The 21,082-nt window shown below is 32.3% G+C and overlaps 3 protein-coding genes across 4 annotated transcripts in view; 1 reads left to right on the top strand and 2 right to left on the bottom strand.

Annotated features, from left to right (window-relative positions):
• LOC108965614 (EF-hand domain-containing protein D2 homolog) overlaps positions 1–13,656 on the bottom strand; it is a 36,921-nt gene extending 23,265 nt beyond the window's left edge. The window contains exon 1 of the mRNA XM_018928156.1: positions 12,802–13,656. Within this exon, the coding sequence (XP_018783701.1) occupies positions 12,802–13,091 (290 nt within the window). The 5' untranslated portion in view covers positions 13,092–13,656. The remainder of the gene's footprint in view (positions 1–12,801) is intronic.
• Positions 7,518–21,082, top strand: part of LOC108965611 (enolase-phosphatase E1) — a 14,326-nt gene continuing 761 nt past the window's right edge. Inside the window, exons 1-4 of one of the 2 annotated variants that reach the window (XM_018928153.1) lie at positions 17,986–18,012; positions 18,600–18,763; positions 19,242–19,361; positions 19,738–20,748. In XM_018928153.1, the coding sequence (XP_018783698.1) occupies positions 18,700–18,763; positions 19,242–19,361; positions 19,738–20,748 (1,195 nt within the window). In that variant the 5' untranslated portion in view covers positions 17,986–18,012; positions 18,600–18,699. Of the gene's footprint in view, positions 7,744–17,985; positions 18,013–18,599; positions 18,764–19,241; positions 19,362–19,737; positions 20,749–21,082 lie in introns of those variants that run through there. The other variant, XM_018928154.1, reaches the window with a different exon arrangement.
• LOC108965615 (membrane magnesium transporter 1) lies at positions 14,120–14,830 on the bottom strand. Its single transcript, XM_018928157.1, has 3 exons — positions 14,640–14,830; positions 14,529–14,581; positions 14,120–14,463 (listed from the first exon to the last, which is right to left on the bottom strand). The coding sequence occupies exons 1-3, from the start codon at positions 14,719–14,721 to the stop codon at positions 14,227–14,229; spliced, it is 372 nt and encodes a 123-aa protein (XP_018783702.1). The 5' UTR covers positions 14,722–14,830; the 3' UTR covers positions 14,120–14,226.

Genomic DNA, 21,082 nt, shown 5'->3' with positions numbered 1-21,082 from the left:
ATATGCACATATTAAAATCGATAATCAACGTCGACTGCAGCGTGTTTCGATGTCTATTTCAATGCCTACAATTCCTTTGACCGGATGTAGAAAATGACTGGCATGGCGAAATGATAGCAAAATATGCAAATATGGTGAAATATATGCATTTTATAATAGATCAAAGAGGGTGGCTATATATGTATATTGTGGTCATAATAAAGTGTTCGGCTGAGTTAAGCAGTTATGGGCAGCAGCAGCCCCGTTGGTGTGCTTTTGAAGGGTAGGCCATCAAGTATACTTTATTACAGTAGTAACAGGGTGCGTATATGTACATATGTATTCATAACATTTATTCATTATCAGCGAGTGGCAGTGGCTACGCTACTGTCGCACATTTCTCATACTATAAATTAAAATACGCAGCAGGAGGGTCTACAGGCTATCAAAACGAGGTTTATTCATTTCACTATTGCGTTCAAACTAAAGCAAGCACGCATACGCAGTTATTAAAATATGTATATGAAAATTTATCAAACTTTCACACATTTAAAGAAATTATCAGTTTTGCGAAATATGCAAATTACGAACTGAAAAACAAAAAGTGCTATTAATTATAGCATTGTAACTGTATGCGATTCTGTAAATTTTTGAGTTTAACGTAGGTCAATGTACGGAAGTTTTCTTTAGGTTTCATCCATGGAGAAGGCCGAAATCTTTGCAACAGTGGAGGCGCCTTAGCGCCTTCAGTGATCTCATTTACCTCAAAAAAATTATTATTTATTTTTTTTATTTCTCCGTATTTTTTTGAAACATGTATAAACATGCCCAAAAAATTTCTATATAACCGATGCAGAAGTTTTCTTTTAAGAAATTTAAAAAAAATCAAATTTTTTAACTGTCCTACTAGGTGATGGCAATTATATAAATGTATCTCTTAGTTATAACAGTTAGTGAATTTATACTACCGAGTTTTTTATACGATTCTGCACTCTCGAAGATTTAGCTATACCATATTAAGAAAAAATTGGCGATTTTATTAATTTATTCGGTTAATCGACTTTGAAATGATGAGCGTTTATCGAAATATAATACATAAATCTGGATAATTTAATTGGAATAAGTAAATTATTTTTACCGTGGCGAATTTATTATTCATCAGGGATGTTTTTTTTAGCTGATAATTAATACTAAAAACATCGAAGAGCTTAAGACGTTACATGGGTTTTATCGGTTAAAAAACGAAATTTTTTGCACAACTTTTTTCTCATTTAAAAAATTAAATATTTCGGTAGAATTTTTTTATTGTTACAAACATACACAAAAATGCAAAAATTTTTGGGAAAAAATATTTTGAACTCGAGCATTGCGACGCCATTTCCGGTGAGCCCTCCGAAAAAAAGATACACCCGCGTTGGCAGGATAACTCCTTATAGGATCATTTAAAGTGATAAATACATGTTTTAGCTAAAACCTTTACATAGAACTTGGACGTAGGAAAAACTGAAAAATATATTATGGTTAACATTTTTACAAAAAAAAAATTAAAGTTTTTTTCGTTTCGTGACTTTTTTTTCAAAAAATTGTTATCGAAAAATAAACCCTTCATAACAAGCCTAGCTTGTCTCGAGCGCATAAGTTCTCAAGGCCGTACCTCTGAAACTATTACGCGGATCAACTTGAAAATTTAGGACAATATTCTGGAGGTGTTTCAGAATTTAATGAGATAATAAAAAAAAAATATAAACCCGCAAAGCTGTGTAACCTCTTAAGATACATTCATATGTAAGTGGAACTAATGCAATATACTCTTAAGTTTTAAAAAACTGAAAACATTTTTGTAGTGTAATCAAAACTAGAAGCAACCAAAAAAATTAATTTCGATTTTGCGTGCAACGTAGTTTAATTATTATTATTTTCCTGCATATATAATACATTATTGATGTGTTTTAATATGCAGCACAGCTGTTAAGTTACGCATTCAGAAAGCGCATAAGCAATTTCCGATGTAATTCCCAGTGTGACTTAAGAAATATGCTTTCTGGCATAAGGTGAAAAGTTTTATACGAATGCACGAACTATAATTGATTTAAAGAAATTTCCTCATATCTGAATAGGTGAATACTATAAAAAAGAAAAATATGTGTACGTACATGTGTATATTGGTTAAAAGGAAGTTAATAATATTATATTAGTCCCCATTAAAGTTAAGTTATTCCTATGTCTGGCTATTAATTCAAGGTTAGCGAAAGTTGATTTGTGTGTTTTAAAGACTAAGTTAATTTGCATGAGTAAATTTTTAGAAAAAAACTTTATGGCATTTCTCATTCGATAAATAGTTAAAGTTCTAAGTTGCCTCCAAATATATTTTCGAAGATTAAATTAGAAAGGAGTTTTTAATATTTTACTAGGTTTCCTGTTTTTTATTTGTGGAAAAAACTTTAATTATTTAGAGAAACTTTGATATTCATATATTTTTATACGTATACAGAGTATTTTTAAAAACATTCAACAGTGTGATGGCTGTCAAACCAGCTGTCAAAACAAACACATGTGTTTGACGCATGTTAAGCATACTTTGGTATAAATTTGCATGCAGAGTAATCAAAATTAAAAGAAAAAAGAAAATTTGAAGACCAACATCCAATCCAATCCAATTTGAAGATCCATTACATCCAATAATGGGAATGGGAATGGTTTAACAAAACATTATAATAAAGTGTCTCTGATCGCCTCAATATTGGCCACGCATTTAGAGCAGGAGTTTTGTCAGATCGTTAGATTACTTTTCAGAGTGTATCAAGTCAAAACTGTTTGATAAAATTTTAAAAATTAAAAAAGAAAGTTATATTTATGGTGTTCCTTGGCGAGTTCAGCTCGGCTTTATTGGAAAACATGTTATTAAATTGGGTTTTTCAAAAATGTTAACTGTTGTCATCTGTTCAAATAAGTTTCATCGAGTTGATAACGCCATTTGACACAACAAAAGTTCCAGAGGTACATAATATACAAATTTTAAAGATGATTCTTGGTTGATATTTAAAAGCTAAACGTCTACATTTTCATTTTTGTTTTCTAAAACCACTGCACTCTAGCATATCGCACAGTGAGCCAGCAGCAACATTCGCAATCTCCAAAACTGGTTTCAAAGATGCAAGACAAACAAATGAAATAGAAAAGGAATTCTGGCATGCAAATGTGAAAAAGAAACGAAAGGTTTGGCACTTAAAATAACAATAAAAAGTGGAAATGGCATGTAGCGATCACAATCGACGAGGGAACAAACAACTTCTTGGGTTGACCTGTGCAATTGGTACACTGCCAAGTGCAATTTCGCCAAGCAAACGCTAAGAAAACAAGTTTGAGTCGTAAAATAAAAGTAAAAGCAAACGTAGAATGCTAAACAAATACCACACACGGTCTATATATGTATATGAGGTCCGACGCCTAATTTGAAAAAAATTTTAATATTTCTTAAAATTATTTATAAGGCAGTAGATGTACTATAGTGCGCAATTTATCGACTGACTAATAGGGCAAAAGTTCTAAGACGTTGTGTAAGCGGGCGCAATTTGTTGACTTAAAAAATTATTGCAAATATAAACATTTAGCCACACTTTAGACCTTAGAGCTGTTACGGCCTAAGGCAAGACGAGTATAAATAATGAGCGCCACAATAAACGCTTGGAAACACTTGCCTTGGCACTATACAATGACTTCCAATTAAACAAACAATGTGAGACATACAAATAATAAATATGTGCGTGTATGTATGTGTTTGTTTAACTATACTTTTATAAAGTGCTCAAATTGCTAATCTAAAGTATGTACACACACATTTCGCTTGCACTGTAGCTGCGCCACTTTAAACATTGACATGCAACTCAAGGAGGATTCACACGTTCTAGACTTATGCCAAGTGCGAGTGCGACTACTTAAAGTGCATAGATATTCCATAACTCGCATTCAACTATTTACACAGCCATACAAACAGATATAAATACATACATACATAGAATGCATAGAAAGAATTGTGCACAATTTGCGGCTAATTAGTGTTAATGTGACTCCCACACCCACAATGGCGGCACGAGAACTCCACTCTGGAGATTGCGTAACTTTGAATACATTTTCAGAAATGCATGAAGTGCTTGTTGACATGCAGTTTCTTGGGAGCTTCAACTTTGAAATTAACTTGCAACTTATAGTTTATCGAAGCCGTTATGAATAGATTTGAAAAGCTTAAGGATGAGATGAACGCTATTTTTTTGAAACTAAGAAATAACAGGTATTTAAACTGCAAAAAAATTTAAAAATTTACGACAACATAAATTTAAAAAAAATTATCGTTTGCATTTTAAATGTTGTTATCGACCTTCCATTAGCATCGAACTTTATTTTCTAAAGTTTTTTAATAAAATTATCGATTCTATTTTTAGAGCGCTTTTTCATCTAATTATTAAATATTTTAAATTGCTGATCTATTAATAGCATTTATATACCAATAATTTTTTATGTGTTTGATGAATTTTCGATTTTTAAGTTCGATAAGATTTTGTGTTATCTTTTTCTAAAAATTGTTCATGAAGGCTTATCTATTAAAAAATTTAATAGTAATTTTATCGATTATATTTTATAAGCATTATCGTACTTGCACTTTTATCGACTTTTATAAGTTTTTAGTTTTATCATTTTCTTATTCATTTTATAAGTAATACTTACTTACACTTAAAATAGTTATTGATTTTTCTGAGCTTTTTAGATATGAATCCGATTTCTGATTTTTCAATAGTTTTTGGATTCGACAACTATCGATTAATAAAATCGATAAACGAGATTGTTATTTTTAATTTAATTAAATTATTTTTTTAACAACAAAAAAAACTTTGAAATATATTATTAAATATTATAAAACAATTAAGTCAGCGTACAAAATTAAAGAAACTGTCGTGAAAATAGGGTAAAAATTTACAGGACAATTAAATTGGTGGAAAGCCTCGATCACACCATTTTATCGTTAAACTGGAGCACTAAGGCGCTATTCTTTCGGGACATGCTAGTTTTTTACATACATATTTAAATATAAGAGATATATTCACAATATTCACAGGACTTTTACTATTCTTATTATTTACAAGCACCGCTTTCTCCTACCTACTGACCGCGATTATTATAGTATAATTTCTCAATTTTTTTGTGTCACAACAGTAAGTGGCTGTGCGTTTGAATTACTTAACATGCTTTTTGCAACATCTTTATCCCTTCCTCGCTGCGTTGCCATACTGGTGGAATGCTGCTTGTGTCACATGGCACGTATACACATGCATTCTGCTATATAGAGCTACATGCCGCATGGACTCTGTCACCTGCATGCATGTCACCATGCAACATGCCTACGAGCATAATTTAAGTCCTTGATTACAGACCCAGAACATCTGCCTTTGTTAACTCCAACCGAACGAGTACACATGTACCTGAGTGTATATGCACATATGATAAAAGCAACGTAAGACCGGCAGGAAGTATCCTCTTCTCGGTGTATTGTTGTCCTGCATTATGCGGTTGCAAATAAGAGCACTTTACAAAAGTGAAAGGAAATGCAAGACAAGTGCATACATCCTTTTTATTGCATGAGAGCGCGGTGTAGAAGTTGGAGAGGAAGATGTAAGGCAAGGAAATAATGCAGCACAAAATTTAACGGCATAATGAAAGCTTACTATTGTATAATTGGATAAAAATTTAGAAATTAAGATAATCATAATGTGATAACATAAAAGTAGCCTTCGACTTGCCACTTCTCTGCTTGTTGCTATTCCTGTATGCCTGTATAAGCTCTGCCTTCTTCTAAAAAAAATTGATGCGTGCAAACAACACGAAAATTATTCTAATGAATTCAATATAAGAGAGTATGTGTGGTATGCTGCACTGAATTAGTACGATATAGCCGAGGTCTAATCTATGTGACTTATGCAATCTGTTTGTTCGATTCGGCACTCTCTAAAGTTTTGTGATTCTAACTGAGGTATGAACGGCACTGAGTCTAATTAAAAGGAATTCTTCTTAGATCTTACTGGCATCGTTGGAATATGGAAGCATCAATGAAAACCATTTTATAAGGGTATTTGGGCCTAAAAAAAACGGAAAGAGCGATTGGTTCCAAAATCATTAAATATTTTCGAAAAACAGCGTCGCTTTAACAACTGTGAAACAGTGCTTTCCGATTACCAGGATGTCATGAAATTATATTATTACTGGCGAAGAGTGTTGGATCTATGCTTACGTCTCGGAAACAGATGATCAATCGACCGAATATTGTGGCAAATGTGAGTCGAAGCCGAAAAAATCACTCCAAAAATCAAGGTTATGTTGACAGTTTTCTTCGATTATCGATGTGATTCACTCTGAATTCCTTCCTACCGGCCAAACTCCCAACGAGGAATACTATTTAAGAATTATGCGTCGTTTGCGCCCAGCTATGCGTAAAAAGAGGTCGGAATTATGGAGACAACACTTGCTTTTTGCACCATCATAATGCAACGCCACATACTGCTTTGATTCTTCGTGAGTATTTCACCAAATTTTCAACCAATATCGCGCCGCATCCACCGTATTCGCCTGATTTAGCTCCGTGTGAAATTCAGTATTAGTAATAAATAATGATAAAATCTGACGTGAGCGGGAGTTGTTAAGGAAAATCTTGGAATTACAAGTAAAAACCATTAAAAGAAGACAAAAAATATGTTATATTTAAAACACTGATATATTCGTATAAATTAATAATACCGATATCGCGAAAAAATTAAAATAGAAATCAGGTTTAAAAAAATATTATATAAACTAAATACTGGTAAATTGTTAAATAAAATTGGTAGTCTTAAATTAAAGAAGTTAAAAATTGTGAAATAAAAAGTGATTTAGTTCAAAATATAAAATATTATGGCAGACAAGAAATAAAGTGCCTGAAAATGCAGGTTTTTAATTAACGAGTAATTAGACACGTACATTTTATTAGGCTACCTGATTTCAAAGATGAGTCAGAGCAGGTGTTAAAATGACTTTGAAAATAAAAACTTTATGAATGTACACATAAGTTCTCTGAGACCTTAAAAAAGTCTAATATATGGTATTTACAAAAAACGAAAACAAAATCTCTGAATCATCAAAGGCAATGGAATAGCTATGAAATTAATATATGCAAATGAATGTGAAATTTCAAACGAGCAACAGCATACGAATAAGAAATCGTAAAACTAAGCACTGTTAAAACAGAATTAAAAAAAGTGAAATAAATTTGTCTACAGAAATTTTATGAGTTGGAATTTTGGAATACAGAATTGCTTACAGATGAAAGAATAAAGCGAAAAATATATATGTAGCAAAGCCAAAATAGAGCAAATAATCAAAATCATTATTATGTTCCAAGCTGGAATATGGAACTGGCATGAACAAAGCAACAAAGACATGTGTGTATTACACTGTTGTCTACGAATTATTTGCGCTAATATTTACGAAAATCGCTGATTAAACAGATTGCAGACGGAAATTAGAGCGGATCATTGACGTCAATTTCGTGAGAGCAAAGTAAACACGATGCGAGTACTGCCTATAAATAAAGGAAACAATAGTAGAATTTTTTTTTTTCGAAAATCTCTACTAAATGAGACATTGCAATGTGGAAAAAGACGCGAAATCAGACGGGCAAATAAGTGGAACGGTATTTTATTTTTTACTGATGTTCCTCGACAGTTAATGTGAAATACTCCTGTGAGTTACGATGAAAATATTGTTCACAATAAAATTATGTTAATAAATAATAAAAAAAAAATCAGAAAAGTTTATTATTTATTAACCTCGGATGCACCGAAGCTATTACAACTTTTACTGGTGCATTTCTTATTTGTTTTAACTTTGAGTGAAATTGTGATCTTTGATTGAATTTGAACAATTTACTCGGCGATTGTATCTTGGACAATAATACTTTCCAAATTCACGTAGAAATCTTGTCAAACACAAAATGTTTCCATGTATGCATTTCGTTTTTATCGTTCAGTTTATATGACAACATATAGTTGTAGTGATCCGATCTGAACAATATGCTCGGAGTTTATAGTGTTGCTTTGGACAATAATCTGTGTCGATTTTCTTGAAGATCTTGTATCAAATAAAAAACAAATTAAAAAAATGTTCCATACAACCACTTGATTTTAATCGATTAGTTTGTGTGGTAGCTATTTACTAAAGTGGTCCGATATGGGTGGTTTCGACAAATGAGCAGCCTTTGGCCAGAAAAGAACGTGTGGGAAATTTCATATTGATATCTCAAAAAATATGTATTCAAAAACTACATTTTCTAATGACCGCCAGCAAGGTCGCCAGTTGGTCAATACTATTAAATGAAAAAAATAAAAATTGTAAATATCTTGTTACACTATAAACGACTTATATGAAATTGCTGCTAATTAAATGTGTCTCCTTTTCATTTCTGTCTGTCAAAGTCGGCGTTGGCGCTAAAACGTGATCTTAGCTCAATTTACTTGTAAATAAAACGGCGAGTGCACCCATGACGGCAATGTACCGCGAAGCATAAACGGAGTCAGCTTACAAATAACGAGATTTTTTTAATTTATATTGTTTATATGTAAATGTAGAGTAAGCCAGAGCAACGGCGACAAGAGTTTACCACCAGCAATCTTTGTGTATAAATGTAATTAGCGCAGTAATAATTGGTTGTAAAAATAGTAGAAGTAAAATAAAATGAAAAATGACTCAAAAGTGCTGTAAAAAATTGAACGGAGGTTCAAAAAACAATAGCATAGAAAATAGGAAGGAGTTGGTATATGTAGTATGATATATGTAAACATAACCTCAAGCTGTAAAAAAAGTAAAGTAGTAACACAATCGTTTTGAACACGTTTACTTATGTCATTTGGAGTTTTTAACTAAAGGAGGTGAATTTGTTAAAAAAATATATATAAACGTATATATTTACACTTGTATAGAAAGGTCAGCGCTAATTTATCTAATTTATAGACTTATTTCCACTCGAATAATTTGTTAGTCTTTTATTAGAAATTTCAATAAGCCATTTATATAATTTCTGAAATATTTACGTCCATAACTTTGGGTAAAATTCAATATTATTTACAAACGTTGCCACTTTTTAATTATATAACTTTTTTTTGATCGTTTGGATAATATTTTTTAGAGATTTTGAAAAAAATTTTACAAAAACACCCAAAAACTTTGTTATTTATTTTATTTTTAAGAATTTTGACGTTATGTAGCAGTCTTCATACAAAAGTTTTAGATTTTTTCATTACATGCGACATTGCCATATCATTTTTTCTATAGGTCTCGGAGTGTTGTCGAAAATCGAGATCAAATGTTTTTAATCCTTAAAAATTCAGTCACGCCCCATCTTCTATCTCTTCCCGATCTCGGCTTGCCCGTACATTATTTTTCCAATATTATTTTAAATTTTATTTTTCGTTTCCGATGGGTTTCCACCCCGTATAATTTTCTTGTTTCATAAATTATCAACCTTGATGTATTTATGGATTTTTTATAGCGAATTTTACAGAATATTTCTTGAAAGATTTTGGTCTGTTATATCTTCAAATTTGTCAATAAAGTTTTCTGTAAAATAAGGTTTCATATAATAAATTTTCGAAAACAAGATTGTCGACCTTTCAACCGACCGTTCTTGTTTCCACGACAGTCGGGTCTAAGCAAACTGAACGGACCCGGATTTTTATCCGGCCAAGGATTGCCAACTCGGCACTATTTCTCCAATTTTTTCTCATGAATATTTTTTGGCATTATATGTTGTTGTTATTCAACTACCAGATAGTTCCTAATAATACCTCAAAACACTGACACAACAAAAAATACACAAATATGTAAATAATGTTTTTAGTATATTTTTCTGCTTAATTTAAAATTGGCGAATCACCTTATTTGACTTACTAATCAAAGCAACCGGCATAATAATCTAAGCTGCCTCAGTTCATCAAATAATGTGCTATGTATTATACATATGTACATATATATATACAATTTTATTCGCATGATGTATAAATAACAAAATAGAAAAAATCATACAATAAACCTGGAATGTGCTAAAATTTCACAGAATTTTGGAATTTTGTTTTAGAAAAGCAAGTGAAATGTGTTAAGGCTGCTGAGTAATCTTAAATAAATATGAAAGCAGATAAGGTTTAAGTCGTTGGCTCAGCAAAAATAACGCGTAAATTGATAAGATATTATGTGAAAGTATGCCAAATAAGAAGGCATAAATTTGTTGTTGCGAATGGTATAGTTTTGTTCATTGAGATCAGATATGAAATGCCAATGTATGTATGTACATATTGCATAACTAATTAATTTTATAAGTGCACATACTGTTTTAAATGTTTGCAAATCAAAAATACGAAAAAAAAAATTTGAGAATGTTTCCAACTTTTATCGCTCCAGTTCTTCTTTGACACCGACATTTCATACCAAACCCTCTATAACATACAAAAGCTATGCCCCACAGTTAAAAAAAAATGTAAACATACGTACGTATTTAACCCCAGATAATAAAATATACCAAAAAATATTATTATACATTAGGTGTTCGAGTACTTGGCTACAAGTACTATCCTTATATGTACGTAAGTACATATCTGCCTACACAAATATGCACTTTTTTAGTCATTCACTGGATTTGTTGAGCAGGTAAACAACATTTATATAACAAAAATTAAAGAAGAGTAGAGTGATGCATAACAAGAATAATAAGCAAATATTAGTTTTAAGACGCAACCATGGCGCTTTAAGTGATTGCGAGGGTTGGTGCCTTGTCGAGATAAGCTTAAGTCAGCATAATACTTTAAGATAGATACGCATACAAGCGCTATAGAGTCAACAATGCACAATTCTACAAACACATATACATATTCGTGAGCATACTGATGATAAAACGCTTGAACGACATAAACAAAGGGAAGAAATAGGAAACGATCTGAGCTCTAGTACAAAATCCATAATGAGTAGAAATGTACATTCGTAAGCCCATATATAGTACAAACAATATTTATGTATGCATGTGTATACATATGAGGGCGAATATAGTGCTTCTGTCGCAAACTTCAGTTGTTATCGTCACTGCAGTGTTTTATTTCCTTCATAGCAATTTATTATTATTGTGAATATTTATTTATTTAATAAACTTTTTTGACCGACACGCTTTTGATGAGTTGTAATTAAATGCAATTAGGACGGAAGTTAACTCTTTGTTGCATGCTGCTTAAATGGCGATGTTACTTCAAACAAATTTGTTTGTGATAGTGTCGGAATTGTTGCTGTAAAAGTGTAAAATATTGTTGTTATTGTAGCGTCATTACCAAAATATTTTTGCAGTTGGCGAGGTGACTACCCAAAAAAAACAAAAATTACAAAATATTTTGATTGGAAAAATAGCACGGTGTTTCCCGTTTAGATGTGTGTTTTAATCACTTATTTAATACATGTCACTTGTTTTTTTATTTTTATCAAATCACGCTGTAAAATTTAACATTAATTTTTCAAACGGAAATTGCAATAAACAAATTTTCAAACAATAAAAAATGTACGCCGCCACAAAATTAACTGTAAACCTGCAGTTAAACACATATTTTCATACTTCAAATAATAATATAGTAACATAAAACAAAAAAAAAAAAAACATTTAAACAAACAAAAAAAAAATACCAAAGCAGTTGCGCTGAGAACGTTGAATCAATTACATGCCATGATCATATGCACGATTTGACTATTATTACTCATAAAAAATTATGTAAATTTTGTGGTAAACGGAAAAGCGCATACGTAAGAAATATGCGTAAGCTTTATTTAAACTGCAAGCAACACACATATAAACATTGAGGTAGAGAATACGCCAGCGTGTCTGGCTGCCGGCTACAATAATCATGATTACAGTAATAGGTACACATATTTACACAAACTTACAAATACACATATGAACAGATGAAGATGTGAACAAGAAGTGACTGGAGGCAAAGTCACTAACTGGCAGACTAGCCAGTTAGACATTCAGCAAAGGCGTCATGTCAATACTGACACGATCTGCGGTTAATTCATAAATTATTAAACAGTCTCTCCAAGACGAGGAAGTGCACACAATGCAAATGCTATATCTATTATAGAGACGGTCATGAACGGCACTGATAGTGAGAAAAATGTGACACGCTCTGCCAACAACAAAACCAAAATCAAAGTAAAATATTGCTCCACATGAAAGCGTTGCATATCAACCACTGCATAATCCGACGCAGCGAAGACCTCTGAGCCGGTGAATATGTTTTACATCATTTCTTGTTTGTTTGCTACATTTTTTTTCGTTTACTGTTGATTTACATTTTCCATACGCTTCAATGCAGTCTCGTGACTGCGAAGTAATTTCAGGGTAACGTGGGTGGGTTGTGGCTTGCCGGTGTTGGGAGCTGATGACATTGATGTTTGCATTAGCTTGACAGGGGCTGAAGTATTCTTTGGCATTATGAATTATACACCCTTTCGCATGACGTACGACATCTACATATGTATGTATATGCTTGTACTACATACACGCATTAGCTAAAAATATCTGTGCATTTGCTGTTAGTGACCTTGGCAAGGATGTTGTCATTCAAGGCTATTGATATTTCACGTTTTTTGAGTAAACATTTAAGCCTTATTGCACATCCCTACCCATCTAAAAATATTCGAGTAAACTTAAATCTAATTGGAAAAATTGCTCGTAACTATGTTTAAGAGAGATAATTTTTCATAAAAACTTACTTGTTAAACGTTTTTTGATAATCCTTAATTTGTTTCCTTGAGAATTCGTGGAATTCCGTATATACATTAACCACTTTGAATTGATGTGGCACTTCAATCCCAGCTTCCTGCGAATCCATAATTACTTGTCTGCGATTCAGAATATGTGTTAGTTCAGACGAGTCGCTGCCTGCGGAGGACGAATCACAGCTGCCCGGTCGTCCTAACGATGGTCTACTCCCACTGCCATTGCTGATGGGTACACCAGTTACAGATGACGATGCAGATGATGCATTTGATGATACCGACATTTTTGTGAAAATTATGCTATTTGTGCGTTACAAAAATTGAAAACTCTGTTCCTCACTTGCACAGGGCGTATTTTCCAATAGTTTTTACTATGCACTTTATGTTAACGCTGCAGTTGCAGGTGTACTCGAATGTTTCACTTGTTTATTTTATATTTCACTCCAAATACTTTTTTCAACGGGTAGGTCATCAAGTACACACCCTTATCAAGTCGGAATACGAATGACAGGATAAAAAGGACAGCAGTGTAAACACACACACAATGTCACTCACAAAACGACGAACATTTGTGAAAACCGAGTTTCGACAAAAATACAATAAGGATACAGAAATGTTTAAAAATACAAATACGCGCACAAAATTTCGACACGGATTACCAAATGCCGCCAAGTATGGGTGGATAGCAGAAAAATTTGTTTGCTACCGCAGTAGTTTTAAACCGTGATATATAAATATTTTTCAAAAATTTATAGCTTTACTATTATACCTTTCAATTCTGCCTTTTCTTTATTAAACAAATTTCCGTTACTTTTTACCGCACAACGAGCGCTATCAAGAAACAAACGTCCGCACACAATAACGAAAATAATTGCAATGAAATCAAGAAACACAACACTGGCCGAAATGGCCTTTTCCAATTGGAGTTGGAGGGTTGCCGTATTAAATAAATGCACTAACAGATGTACGATTGCCAGGTTTTTACAAAATAAAAATTTTTAATACGTACTATTTTTTTCTATAACATTTTAATTTCACAAATTAAAAAAAAAAATGTTTTTATTTACAGCTTTATTAATTTGTATCAATTTTTATAATTTGAATAATAACATTTTATATACAGCTTTATTAATTTGTATCAATTTAACCGCAATATCTTGTTGGTGGATTTTATATTGAGGAATCACAGATGCGCCGAGGCATTTTTTATTCAAAACGCCGATGTACGGCATTTCTTGCATATTTTTACATAGCAAATAAAAGAATTGAACACATTTTTTGAAAGTTTCTATGAAGTATAAATGAACTTATGTAGTTTTTGGATTTATTCGAAAAATTTCGATTTATTGGATTTGCAAATATAGCTTACAAAGAATGTAAACACAAATACTAATTTACAACTAAACACAATTTTCTTTGCTAATAATCTACATCTAGACTACTCTTGTTGCCAACGTTTGTTGTTGGTTCGGCTTCATAATTTTGATATAAAGACATACCACGATGATTGAACGTGTAAAATGATGGCAAGTTGCCCAGCGTATCCCAGGACTTCTCTTGCATGTCAACCGTGGCACGTATTTCCTTGAAATTACCAACCACTTGTATTAAATTGTACACGACCACCAGCAGGCTGACCACAGTCTGCACGATTACCTATAATGGGAAATAATAGCATTTTAATATGAATCAAGCGTATTTTGTAAAACAGTTGTACTTACATCTACAGGTAGATGTGTCCAGTCTTGTTCCGTGAGCCGCAAATAGGTGCGATCTGGAAATTCACAAAATGCAATTTAATTGTCTCTGCTTCGGCTTACCGGAATACTTACGATGCGCAGCTGAAAAAGCGGCGTGCAATAAACTTATTAAACCAGTAATTAACATGATACGATTCACAATTTTTGTGCTCATTTTGCAATATTAGTTACTAACTGAATTTATTTATTAAATAATTATAATTTATGAAAATAAATTGAAGAAATGCAGAAACTTAATTACTCGCTGTCACACACTGCAATGAAAAAAATATTCTAATAAACAGCTGTTTTGTGTTAGGGATGAATGCTCGTTTCACGAATGTGGTAATCGATTATTGCTTGCTGTTAACAAGTAGTGAACTATGTAGGAAATATATTTGAAGTGCTTCTGTATTATGTAATTTTAATTTATTTGAAGCAGCTATATTTTTCTATTATTTGCTGAATTAATATAATTATTATATTGTATATATAGTATAGTGTAGATATATCACAAGAAATATAGATATAGTTGCTAGACAAATATCACTGGCATCATAACAACAGTGCATGTAAAACTGTCGATTTGTAAAATGAAATGAATGATTTATTTCTAAGTGCATACATACATACATCTTAAGGCTGTTTTGTTGTCGTATATGCTTTTTTATAATTAATTATTTATATATATAATTACTTTATATTTATTTCACACACTATATTACTTCGATAACTTATAAGTACTTCGATAACCAACAAAACTGTTTCTCACGGAAATGACATTATATACCGCCATTTTGTGTCAAGAATAGGAGCTTTTGCTAATTCGGAGCTATCGTGCATTATTTAAATGTTTGTTGTGGTTAAAATTATACGCTAATAATAATGAAATTGTTGAAAATGTACACTTCAAAGCAAATTATTGTAAATGTGATAAAGAGAGGGAGTTTAAAGTCAAGCAGTCGAAAAGAGATATTGTGTGAAATGGTTTGTATATTTAGCAGCCTTTTGGAAAGGCAAGTTTATTTTGATTATGGTTATCCTTTTAAAATTATTTATTCATAAATATATATACTCATTTACAGACTTATATTTATATTATTACTAAAAAGGAAAATATTGATTTACACGGGGAGCATATGCATATTTGGTTAAACATGGCGTGATTGACAGCTTTTGAATTGCCATAATGCAGTGTTTGTGTCAAAGGCCTGAAAGGTTAGGCGAGTAAGCAAAATGAATTAAAGGTAATTATAGTTAAAAATAGCTTGCATTTCAATTACATTACCATGCTAATTACATCGCAATTGTGCACATTGAAGTCGCCAAATTTTACGCAAAACGCCATTTGAACTACTATTTGTTACCTAATATAACAACTTGCTTTTATAAAACACTTATACGTACATATGTATATTAATCTCTAGAAATATCTACATATGGATTTATGCACATATATGTATGCATAAGTGTGCGCAACTGTGTGTAACTGACTCATGATTAAATATTTATAAGGGTAATTTTGGTTATTATTGTAAGGTTTATTTGCCTTGTATTTATGGCATATTAGTCAGTGAAGACAATAGCAGCTATAAATATTCTGCTATTGACTGAAAACTTAATCATGTTTATCGCCAATGCACCAGTAAATGTTTATACATCTTTATATGTGAGCGTAATGTAATGAACCGTTAGCTTTATATTTATCAGAGGGAGATAACCGTGTTTACCTGTTATTGATAACTGAGATATTGGCAAAGGTAACATATTTGACCTGTTGTGGCCCACTTGCTGCAAAGCTCATGCCTGCTGCAAAGTTTATGCCTTGAATAGATGTGCATGTATGTACATTTGCGAACATTATGTATGTTTCAATATATACATGTTTATTGATAACGTTTGGATAATCATAAATTTCCAACGAGATCATGTACACTATCTGAGTCAGTATACCCTGAACAGTGCATATTAAATTTGCTACGAAATTCGTAATATAAAGAAGGCAACGTCAGAGATCCTATATATGTCATTCCCACAACAGACGGGTCTACGTAACCGAAACGGATCTCTGGATCCTTATCAGGATCCTTTTATCAAGTCAAATACTGTCAAATCGGCAGAATTCTGCTGTTACAACAACAACAACAACCCAATAATTGATCAGCATGGCGAACTGAGTCGATACGATTTTTTTTTTCACTTTTGTGTTAAAAGAATTGTGCTTCCAAGTATGTTATAGCTGGGTTCCGGCATTCTTTCTTGATTTTACTCGACGAAACTTAAAGAAAAGTAATGTCACGAACACTTTCAACTATTTTTTTTAACCTTTCTGTAGAAACACTGTGTGTGTCAATCTTTTCAAAACAAACAATCATGGACACCAATCGCATTCCCACGTTCGATATTAAGTGTTTTCGTGGTGAATATCTAATGCATCCCTTACACATGCTAGCGAATGTCAAGTGGCAATCTCATTACACATTCATAATTTCAAGAATCAATATGAGTCCAAGGGTCATTAAGCTAAGCTAACATATCGATTTCACTCTTTTGAGTTAATTAATGTATGTTATCGTCATATATTATCTTTTAAAAACATTCTCCAGTACTTTCAACTATAGACACACAAAATATACCGTTATATGCAAAAAGCATATTCCTTAATTGCATGCGATACAGTTAACCAAAGACATATATACACATTTGCAATAACTTTATATAATCACTTTTTCCAATGCAACGTAACCCACTCATTTCGTCTATCAGCTGAGGAGCACCGCTCAGCGTGGTTTCCCAGCCAATTTGGCGACCACACGCCAACAATTGCTTCTAGTTCACATCATTACTTATTTAGTATGCACTGTGCGAGATAGACATCAGCATTTGGTATAGAGCCTTTGTAATTAACCTAAAAAAAGAAATGTATACAAACAACAAATGCATGCCTTTGTAGGTAAATGTGTGTGGGTAAATCTACTTGTAGGCTCAAATGTCGTGGGTCAAGCCCACGCCTCACAAAAATACATGACAAATAACTTTCATTATATTGTATTTCTTTGTATTTAATTTAATTGTTTTCAAATATTGGTGGTTACAAATTGGAACGGTACACGTATGATGTTCATCATACGCAGTGTCATTCGTCAAGTTGTGCAAGAGTTATCAAGTCAAATATTGGCTCGGCTTGATTGCTGACCAGATTAAATGTGCAGTTTCTTTGTTGCGCTTGTTGTTGTTGGCTATAGATTAAGTGTGGTTCTTTCCGTTATTATTGGTGTTGTGCGTGTTTAATTTTAAATGAATGCTGATAAATTTGTTTAATTTGTAATTGAGCTGCTAAGCGTTGTGTGCAAAAAAATATAATGATAAAAAATAAAATAATTTGAACTATAAATTGACTGTATTCGATAAAAAATATGAAAATATTTGCTACTGTACAGTGCAGGTAGAGGGCAGTATTTACAAGGTGTGCCAATACGCAAAAAATAAGAAAATTGTTTTTAAWAAAAAAAAAAAAAAAAAAAATTTTAAGTAAATTAAAATTAATAAAATAATCAAAATAAAATATTTTAAAATAGTTCTAAAAATTTTGTGAATAAAAACTAAATTTTTATGTAGAATTATTAGTCCCAACATTTGGATAACAAAAGTAAATGTGATAACTAAAAAAATAATATAATATATTATATTTTATAATTAGTGAACTTTAAATTTAAAATAATTATTTTGAAAAAATTACATAATAATTGTCTTGAAAAACTATGGCAGTTTTGTTGAAATTTTATGTTAATTAAAAAAGTTATTGGGTCGAGGAATGACTAAATTACATAATGTTAACAGTAATTAATTAAAATAAATTAAACAAAAAAATAAATAAAAAATATTAAATTATAAAATGAAAAAAATATTAAGAATAATATCAAAAAACTAATTAATTACTCCTAAAAAGTTAATTGTATTTCTGTTAAAATAAACTCACACACCCTGTAAATCTCATTAATCCACATTAATTAAGCCGAGTGTAGTTAAAAAAGATATCAAATTTAATTTCAGCACGAGTTGTGCAGCAGCGTCTGTCAGTAGCAGACAAAGTCAGTTATAATACTTTCAAAACGTTTAAAATATAAAAAATCCACAAGAAAATAGACTAAAAATGAAAGGTATCGTTTGGTTGATTTATGCTAGCAGCATAGTCATCATGCAAATCCAAGCTGAGGGTACGGGTATACTATACATATGTGTATTATATATAAATTGCTTGATAGTTTGCAAATCTCACGCGATATTGTTGCTGATTTAAAACTTAATTTTTTTTTAGTTAAAAATTACTAAAAATTACCCAACGGTAAAAACACTAATAACAATAAATATTGTATATTATTAAAAAGTGATCTTTTGATACTTACTAATTAATTCTTGGAATTAAAAAGGACTGCACCGGATCCAAGTGGGCTCCTTCGTGAATTTTGTTGTGAAGATCAGTGCCGATATTTAAATAAACTGAAATAATTTCATTTTTTCGTCAAGCATTTTTCGAAAACTGTTGATTCCAAATTTTTTGTTGAACCCCAAATTTTAATAGATTTTTCGGTTTTTAATTCAATAATTAAATTTTCCTTTATTATAATATAAAGTTTATTATCGGTTAATCTCGTAAAATGCATATATTATTTTAAACTGAATATTTTTTTGTAGAAAATTCTGCGATGTGTTCTATGTGTGTGGACCCCGCTACGCCAAAATGTGAAAGCACAGACAATACAAAGCTGGACAGACAAATCGATTGCAAGGAGCAAGCATGTGTTATAGCTATGGGTAAGTAAAGAAGCTAAATTGTATAAAAATATTGAGAATAATGATATACTAGTGTGAGCAAAAATTAGTAACACTTTTTAATGTAAATTTCGCACAAAAACCCATCCGTCGAAATATTTGTTTTTCTAGGTTGCTGTCAATGCCAGTGACATCTGTGTGTGAAGGTAACGTTGCGAAAAAACAATTGAGAATTTTAAAATTATGAACCAAGTCTTATTATTTCTTGTGGTCGAAACCCAAGTATCGAAAAAAATACAAATTTAAATATGTTGAGAATTATAACATATTTTAAAAAAATTTAAAAAAAAATGTTACAAACTTGTTTATAAAAATAAAATACTAATATATTTTGTAAACTATAACCTTTACATTATAGACAAAGAAACGGATTACGTATGTATTTTGGAGAGTAAAAGCAAACAGGGCTCTCAACAAGAAGTCGAAGCTATAGACGAGCAATTGCAAGCAACGGTACTGCCGGTGCCACTAGCTTTGCAAATGGTGACAACTGATGCAACTGACGGTGCGGCAGATACATTGAAAGAGACTGACAATCCCGCAGCTGTTGGTGACAATGGTAATGCAGAAGCAGAGGATAATGTACTAGTTGAGGAGCAGCATGTAGCTGCCGAGTCAATCGAAGCTCAACAAGAAAATAGTGATGCTAATGACAAATCCTCAGAAAAAGTGAAAGAACAGCAGCCAGTTGAAACTGAGCACAATGAAGATCAAGAGGTGGCGGCTGGTGTCGAGGAAAAAACGCATAAAGAAGGGAACGCAGAAGCGGCGCAAGTAAGTAACGCTGAAGATATAGCTGACGTGCAACCAGTGCAGCAAGAAACAGCAGCAGAGCCGGCAAATGAACGACCATCGCCGGATTATCCTGCTGATGCACCAGCCATTAATGAGGGCGAAGCAAATGAAGAAGTTCAGAGCCCCACCGTGGCTGCTGAAAAACCGGAAGCCACAGAGCAAACAGTATCGCAGAATACGAATGACATTAATGACGCTGATGTTGGTGGTGATGTGAACAAGGACTCAAATAAAGGCGAGGGTTCGGTAAACAATTATGACGAACAAAATGCCATGAATAGTGGTGTAACTACTGTGGTAGAACACAGTGACGATTCGGCGTCGAATGTGGGTGAGCCCGAAAAACACGCGGTCGATAATGTTGAACCACTGGGCATTGAATCCAGCGATGTAGTAAATGCTCCACCAACTGTCATAGTGGACAACACTTTGCCGCCAGTGAACGCGGGTGAACTCTTGAGCTGCTACTCCTGCAGCAGCACCACGGATGCAAAGTGTGCGCCGGGTCCTGGTAGAGCGATGAACTGCCAACCTATCGAAAATAAACAGAATGGCTGCTACACGCTGTACAAGGGTAAGTGAATTGATAATTATATCTACATTTTTCCTAAAGTTACGGCTTGTACGGACGGAAGGACAGACAGACAGTCACCCGGATTTCAACTCAACTCCTCTTGTCATTCTGATTATTTATATATAGTATATCTATAACCCCATATCTATCTCGCTTAGTTTTAGGTGATAGGTACAACCGTTAGGTGAATAAAACTATTATACTCTGTAGCAACATGTTGCAAGAGCATAAAAAACTGTTACAAAGTCATTTTAATTACAAATTTTAAAATCTAATTTTCACTATTAATTTACAAAAAATGTAAAAATTTAATTTTTGATTTCAAAAATATTTA

Source organism: Bactrocera latifrons, unplaced genomic scaffold, assembly GCF_001853355.1.
Source record: "Bactrocera latifrons isolate USDA-ARS-PBARC rearing strain unplaced genomic scaffold, ASM185335v1 scaffold_142, whole genome shotgun sequence".
Taxonomy (NCBI): domain Eukaryota; kingdom Metazoa; phylum Arthropoda; class Insecta; order Diptera; family Tephritidae; genus Bactrocera; species Bactrocera latifrons.
The sequence above is the reverse complement of the archived record's forward strand: the minus strand, read 5'-3'. Positions and strand labels throughout refer to the sequence as shown.

Excerpts from the sequence above, each read along its gene's own strand:
- LOC108965615 (XM_018928157.1), bottom strand. The coding sequence starts at position 14,721 with ATGAGCACAAAAATTGTGAATCGTATCATGTTAATTACTGGTTTAATA. Across the intron at positions 14,582-14,639 it reads CGCTTTTTCAGCTGCGCATC|ATCGCACCTATTTGCGGCTC; the intron begins GTAAGTATTCCG and ends GTGAATTTCCAG. Across the intron at positions 14,464-14,528 it reads GGACACATCTACCTGTAGAT|GTAATCGTGCAGACTGTGGT; the intron begins GTAAGTACAACT and ends TTCCCATTATAG.